A 7,491-nucleotide genomic window follows, 5' to 3' on the forward strand; every position below is an offset into this window, starting at 1 on the left:
AACTTGTGGAAAATGGGCATCCTATGACCCCTTTAATAAATAGAAAGTTCAAAAGAGCAGCATTCATTTGAAATATGTATTTTTTGTTTTTTACATTATAAATGCTACTTTTGATCACATATACATTTACATTTAGTCATTTTGCAGACGCTTTTATCCAAAGCGACTTACAATTGGGGAATACATAAAGTGATTCTTCTTAAAGAGGCAAACAGACACAGGAAGTGCTTGTAATACCAAGTTTTAGGTATTGTTCAAATAAGTACAAGATCAATTTAATGCATCCTTGCTTAATACAAATATTGATTTCTTTAAAAAAAATCACGAGATCGCTCACTAGGGTTTGAGTATATGTGTGTGTCCATGTTCTTGAACTTGAAATTTGTAAATCTAATTAAGTCTGTAATCAGCACCACAGATGACAAAAACATGACACATTTGCATATGTGATGATTTATTCATCTGATTGAGCTTTGTGTTCGGCGCGCCAAACGATTCGCACCCTGTTTAAACCTGTATTTAGCGCTGAGCATCTGAGATGGATGTCAATGCCAGGTCCATCTTCTGTTTCCATCCCTCATGTGAAATGTATGCAGGACCGCATTGAGTTTATGTGTCTCCACTGGCCTGTCAAACAGGCCTGTCTTCTGTATTTTACGTCCCTGTGTTTCGGTGTGATTAGCTGCTCTGCGGTTGGCCATTTAGTGGGGTTGAAGGTCATATGAGGCGCTTGTGTCCTTCCTGCAAAAGGTCACACAAGAGAAACCAACAGCTGCTTGAAGGAATCAAAGTTTCACTGTCTCACATTCAGTAGTTACAAAAGAAGCCAAAGCATTGCGAATGAAACTGCAGAAATGTCTGGAACATCATGTGTATCCTTGTGAAAAATTACACTTTAGCAAACTTTTAACTAGAGGGACTTTTGTTAAGGAAATAATATACTTTAAAAGCATATAGTTCCAAACTGAATGTTAATATTGCATATTATTTACAATTATACAAATTACAAAATGTAATATATAGTTTAAATTTATATTAACAGCAAATTGGTTGAACTTAGGAGTGTTTTTTACCCACTTAAGTAGGACTTCAGTGCATATTTATATGTTATTTCATAATTATGTTGTCTTTGAAATTTGGTTGTAGAATGTATTGACAAGCATTTATGGTAAATTAAAATATACTTTGATGTCACTTCTATCGAAACATATGACATGCATTTAAATATATTTGTAATTACACATTTTTAATGATAAAGTTGCAATTGAGTACATTTGAAATGTAATCAATTGTAGAATAACATACTACAATTAAACATGTTTTGATTCAGAGATATAGGTCTTGCTAAACAGTTGCTAGCGAGTGGCTTGGCAGCTGCCAGTGATGGTACTCCAAAGGCTCCATGCCTCTATGACAGTCAGATTTGAAGATATCCCTCTTTGGGTTTGGGTTGTTAAACTAATATACTAGATGTGTGTCTGAGTCAAAAGAGCCAATCCCTGTGTCTGTATGATGTTCTGGTGCTGAGATGTGGTTTATTTATGCTACCAAATGGTTGCTAGGTTGCTTTAAATGGTTGCTAATGTGTTGCTAGACAGTTACTAGGGTGAAAAAATCCAAACCGAATCAAAAGAGCCAAACCCTGTGTCTCTATGATGTTATGGTGTTAACATATGACTTATTTATGCTTCCATATGGTTGCTAGGGTGTTCTGCATAGTTGCTAGGATGTTGATAGACAGTTTCCATGGTGATAATTAAAGACTACTCTCCATTCTGAGTCAAAAGAGGCCACCCACTTGTCTCTACGATGTTCTGAGCCACAGATATACCTCTCACCGGTTTTTAAATGGAAGTCTATGGGCTTGTTGCTAGGTTGCTGTAACTGGTTGCTAGGGCATGGCTATAAAGTTTAAATGTTACCATTTATTGGCTGCTTGCCAGGACAAGTCAAATGAGCCCACCCCCAAGTCTCTATGACATTTTGATGCGGAGATGTGAGGTCAGAAAGTTCGGTCCAATGTTAAGTCTATGGGACTTTTTGCCCGATTTTTCAACCGTTGTGTAAACATCATTTGCCCAATTGCTTAAAAAATTCATAGCACACCTCTCCTCAATAAGCCACATGATTTGACGCCCCATTCCTGGGTGTGTGACAAACAGTTGTACGCTGAAGTTTTGGCCAGAATAATAATATGTATGCAAGATCATTTTAATTTGTAATAATATTTCACAACTTTGCTGTTCTTACTGTGTTTTTGATCAAATAAATGCAGCCTTGGTGAGCAGAAGAGTCTTCTTTCTCACAATAAAAAATTTACTGTTCCCAGGCTTTTGAATGGTAGTGTAACTCAACATGCTTCTGCAATAAAGGACTGTGGAAAAATTATGAAGATGCATTTTCACTCAGAATCATCATTTATGTACACTTACATTTATACATTTAGCAGATGCTTTTATCCAAAGCAGTTTGTCAAAGTGCCAACAGTATTCGTGATCCACAATGTCAAGCTTATTATTAGATTAAAAATATGGAATATGAATGAAGCGGGTCTATGAACTGTTGGATTTCTACAATCCATGTAAACAAACATTTGTTTCATTGACTTTTCTGCCAGGATACCAATAATTCTGGAGGGTTCAGAAGTCTAATACACACACAGAGACATTCTGTCTCGTGTTAACTGAGAGTTTGTCCTCATATGACAGTAAAAACCTGCAGGCTACATTTCCACAGTGATTTCAAATCCATATTTACCTAAACACACACACTAGTCCATGCTGGAAAAAGATGTTTAGATAAAGACGTTTCTCGAGCAATATGAGTGAAAATCCTTTGAGACCCTGTGTGTTTGTGTCTGTATTTCACCTTGGTGTTTGTGTGCCTCTGTGTCTTTAAGGAGGAGAAGTCCCAACTGGTGATCACCATGAGTGACATAATGGACGACCAATCAGCTGTGGGCTCTCAGGAGGAGGAGGAGTCAGCTATCAACCTCCCATCCACACCCACACCTCAGCAGCAGCACACTGACCCCGCCTCCCCAACGGTCGCCACGACGCCCGAGCCGCCTCCCATCGCCTGCGGCAACAAAGTGATGGCAAGATCCTCAGAGATGGATATGGAGTATGAGGTGAATATTTGAAGAGTTCCTTTGCAAAAACAGATATCTCCGTTTTTTAACAATTTTCAAAAATCATGTTTTTCATTGTGCATTCCAATTAATCTCAGTCAAACTGCAGTTGGGTTATTTTGAAAACTAAAAAATACAGCTAACTAACAATAAAACACAATAAAAACATAATAAAAAAACATGATTTTTGAACATTTAAAAAAACTGAGTTATCTGTTTTTGCAAATAAACTCTTCATTTGTGCTGATGCTCTTATTTGGTTTAAATAGGGTACACTTTGGTATTCCATGACTTGACGTGAGTTTATTAATTAATTTATTTTTTATATTTATTAGATGTGCAAAATAAACCATTATTTAAAATAAAATTAAAAGTAGATTGATTTAAATTTGATTTAATATCAGCAAGCTAAGGCTGAAAAAAATATTAATAATAAATAATAAAAAATGATTCACAAATATTTTCTCCCCACTTTTTGTGGCTTCGTATTTCATACTTGATTGCCAGTGCAATTCCAGAGCCAACAAATATTATTTAATATTTGTTCATATGTCATATTTATGATTATACATTAATTTGATTTAATGCTGAAATATTTTTATTATGATTAATATAAATTAATAAAAAGTGCAATAGTATTATCATTTTAATTTGTTTAATATTTTTATTTAAAAATAATTACAATCAAAATCGTAATTTTTATTATTTGAGTCATATTGAATGGGTCAAAAACAGTTGGTCAAAAAAAGTTGCCATTAAACAAGTATTGTTTAAAATATACTTCATTTGTTGATTCTGCATTACTTTGAGGATATAATGCTTAAATATATTTATTCTGATTATTATAAATGAACAAATAGTACAACAGTATTATTACTAATTATTTTTGTTTAATATTAATCAACATAATTTATATTTATTATTTTATTTAAATATATGTATTATGATTCTGAATTAAATGCATATCAATTTAAATGAATTATTAATTAGATAACAATATTAATTGATATAAAAAATATGAAATACTAATTATTTTTGTTTAATATTAATCAACATAATTTATATTTATTCTTTTATTTAAATTTACATTTACATTTAGTCATTTAGCAGACGCTTTTATCCAAAGCGACTTACAAATGCGGATAAAAACCTTCATTTAAAAACTGCATGTTGTGTTTACTTGTGTTATCTTTGACTAATATTTAAATTTGTTTGATGATCTGAAACATTAAAGTGTGACAAACATGCAAAAAAATAAGAAATCAGGAAGGGGGCCAACACTTTTTCACACCACTGTATATATTATACACACACACATATATACACACACACACACACAAAGAAAAACAAGTAGATAGAATAGAAAAAATAGAAAGCTAGTGTTGTTTGTTTTTGTTTTGTTTTTTTTAAGAAAAAATAAAAAAAGGTAAATATAGATAAAGTAGAATTAAAATAGAATAGAAAGTGTTAGAGTTAGAGGGGAGTCAAATAAAGGTGGAACAGATGTGTTTTTATTTGAAATAAAATGTGTTTTTATTACATATTTAAATATATGTATTATGATTCTGAATTAAATGCATATAAATTAAAATTGATTATTAATTAGATAACAATATTAATTAATATTACAAATATAAAATAGTTGTAAATGAACATTAAATTTAAATTTTTCCAATTAATCACAGAAAACTGTACTTTTTCCTCCCCTTTTTTTAGTCCTGCTGCAAACCTCATCTAAAATTATAGAAATTAAAACTTGAATAAAACATTTAATAGTTTGACTTCCTGAGGTTGATTTTTTTTTTTTTGAAGGTCATGCAGCTGCTTTTTCCAGTGACCATTTGCTGAAAATGAAAAATTGACTCAATTTTAGGCGACCTGTGACCTGCAGTATGTGACGCTGGCGTTTGTTTTTGTGTGTTTCAGGATGGCCATGGGTTCGGGATCGGAGAGCTGATCTGGGGGAAGCTGCGGGGATTCTCCTGGTGGCCCGGCCGGATCGTGTCGTGGTGGATGGCAGGTCGCAGTCGGGCCGCTGAAGGCACCCGCTGGGTCATGTGGTTTGGAGATGCCAAATTCTCAGTGGTGAGTCAGTCGACCAATCAGGATCCTTTATGAGTGCTGATAAGAGACGTTATAATGAGCATCCTCTCCTCTGTCAGGTGTGTGTGGAAAAGCTGTTGCCCTTGAGCACATTTTGCACGTCTTTTCATCAGCCCACCTACAACAAACAGCCCATGTACAGAAAAGCCATCTATGAAGTTTTACAGGCAAGTCATGATATTTCTGTCGTGTGTGTTATTGTATGTGTATGTGTTTTCTCATGTTGTTTTTGTGGACCTCTGTTCAGACAGCGGGTATGCGTGCCGGTAAACCATTCCCTGTGTGTGTGTCCGCCGATGACCCGGACATATCGAACAGTGTTGAAGTGCACACGCGGCAGATGATTGAATGGGCCAACACTGGGTTTCTCCCTTCCGGTGCCAAAGGCCTGGAGCCGCCACCAGGTAATGTATCTAACAAACACGCAGCCACAGGCCCAGATTAGAGTTTTATTATTTAAGAAACGTTTAGGGATGTAAAGATTAACCACGAACCGGTTGAAAATCGATTCAAATATGTGACAATTCAAATCGGTTGAGATGCTAAACCAATTGCGATTCATTTAGGGGTAGGAGTTTATAAGAATCCATGTCTGAGGGGAACTTACTGTCTTTAGAAAAGTTTAGATGGTATTATTTTCTTTTCATCTTGCCTCTGTATAATGCATATTAAAGTTCATAAGTGCAGCGCTGCTGTGTTTACAGCGGAAACCAAGGAAACGCTTTACGCGCCACCTGCTGGCAGAGAGTGAATCTGCGTCTCATTCAGCTCGTCTGCTGTTTCAGTTTCATGCAGATATTTTTAATGTATAGTTTCACAAAAATGAAGTCAAACCATTCTGTTTTTGCTTCAAATTTCGAAATTATACAATCTAATTTAGATTAAAAACTGCTCATGTTGCATGTATGCAGCATCTTTGTTTGGATCATGATTAAAATGCTGAGTTGAGTGAATCGTTACATCCCTAGTTTATATGTTTATCAATATTTTTATAATTGTTTACTGAGAGTTAATTATTTATCACTATAATTAATTACTACTTCAAATATTATTGTGAAATATATTAAGTTAAATATAAATAAAATAATTTTGCAATTTATTATAGTTTATTATTTAATGTATTATTTTTATTGTTATAATTTTTTTATGATATTTTATAATTTAATGAATGATATTTGTTATATTTTGATATATTTTATTATTGTTTGTATTATATTTTTTATTTTAATTAATGGTATTTATGGTATGGGTTTGTTTTTATTTTTATTATTTGTTTATGTATTATATATTTTTAAACAAGTTTTAATAATTTTATTTTACATTTATTTTGATTAATTACATTTAATTTAATTTATAATTTATTCTGTTCCTCAAATAATTTTTTGGATAGCACAAACCTGATGATTTGGCCTTGGAGGAATTTGATGAGATGAATTAATAATATCATTATAATTAATTGTAATTAATTACTACTACAAATATTGTTATATAGAGTATGTTATAAATAAAAATATATACTATTGCTTTTTATTATTTATTAGATTTATATTTTTAAGAATAAAGAATAATAATTTAATTGCAATTTTATTTTGATTAATTACATTTTATTTATTTATTCTGTTGCTAAAATTATTTTTGGATAGCATAGACCTGATAATTTAGGAAGAATTTGTTGAGAAATGTTTAGCCATTGAGAGACTTTTTTGAGTGCAGACAGATCTGAACAAAGACATTGTTGAGATCTCTTTTGAAACCGTGTAGGAGACGAAATATAAATTCCTGTAGTCTTATTTTCAACATAAACATGAGAAGCAAAAGCCTTTCAATTTCATTGCTGTATAAGATAAACAATTGCGATGTTAAAGAGATTTGTGTGTTTATTTGTGCATGTCCTTTAGCGGAGCAGAGCCCATATACTGAGGTATATCCAGAGATGTGGGTGGAGCCTGAGGCCGCTGCGTACACGGCTCCGCCCCCTGCCAAGAAACCCAGGAAGAACAGTGTCGAGAAACCCAAAATCAAAGAGATTATTGATGAAGGAACCCGAGGTATCACACACACACACACATACAGTAAACCAGCTTCACATTTCACATATACTGTTCCTACTTGAAAAGCAGTGATTGTTGACGCTATGTTTGGTTTTCCTCAGAGAGACTCATGTATGAAGTCAGACAAAAGTCTCGCAATATTGAAGGTGAGTTTTCTGTTGAATTTGACCTTTGAATTAAAAAAACTCTATATATATATATACAGTA

The 7,491-nt window shown here is 33.1% G+C and overlaps 1 protein-coding gene across 4 annotated transcripts in view; it reads left to right on the forward strand.

The window, feature by feature from the left end:
* LOC107685348 (DNA (cytosine-5)-methyltransferase 3A-like) overlaps positions 1-7,491 on the forward strand; it is a 53,581-nt gene that overhangs the window by 35,463 nt on the left and 10,627 nt on the right. For all 4 annotated transcript variants that reach the window (XM_016481896.1, XM_016481897.1, XM_016481899.1 and 1 more), the window contains 6 exons: positions 2,900-3,130; positions 5,057-5,215; positions 5,293-5,400; positions 5,481-5,637; positions 7,132-7,281; positions 7,386-7,430. In XM_016481896.1, the coding sequence (XP_016337382.1) occupies positions 2,900-3,130; positions 5,057-5,215; positions 5,293-5,400; positions 5,481-5,637; positions 7,132-7,281; positions 7,386-7,430 (850 nt within the window). The remainder of the gene's footprint in view (positions 1-2,899; positions 3,131-5,056; positions 5,216-5,292; positions 5,401-5,480; positions 5,638-7,131; positions 7,282-7,385; positions 7,431-7,491) is intronic.

The sequence above is a fragment of the Sinocyclocheilus anshuiensis genome, unplaced genomic scaffold, assembly GCF_001515605.1.
Source record: "Sinocyclocheilus anshuiensis isolate Anshui unplaced genomic scaffold, SAMN03320099.WGS_v1.1 scaffold769, whole genome shotgun sequence".
In the NCBI taxonomy this organism is placed as follows: Eukaryota; Metazoa; Chordata; class Actinopteri; order Cypriniformes; family Cyprinidae; genus Sinocyclocheilus; species Sinocyclocheilus anshuiensis.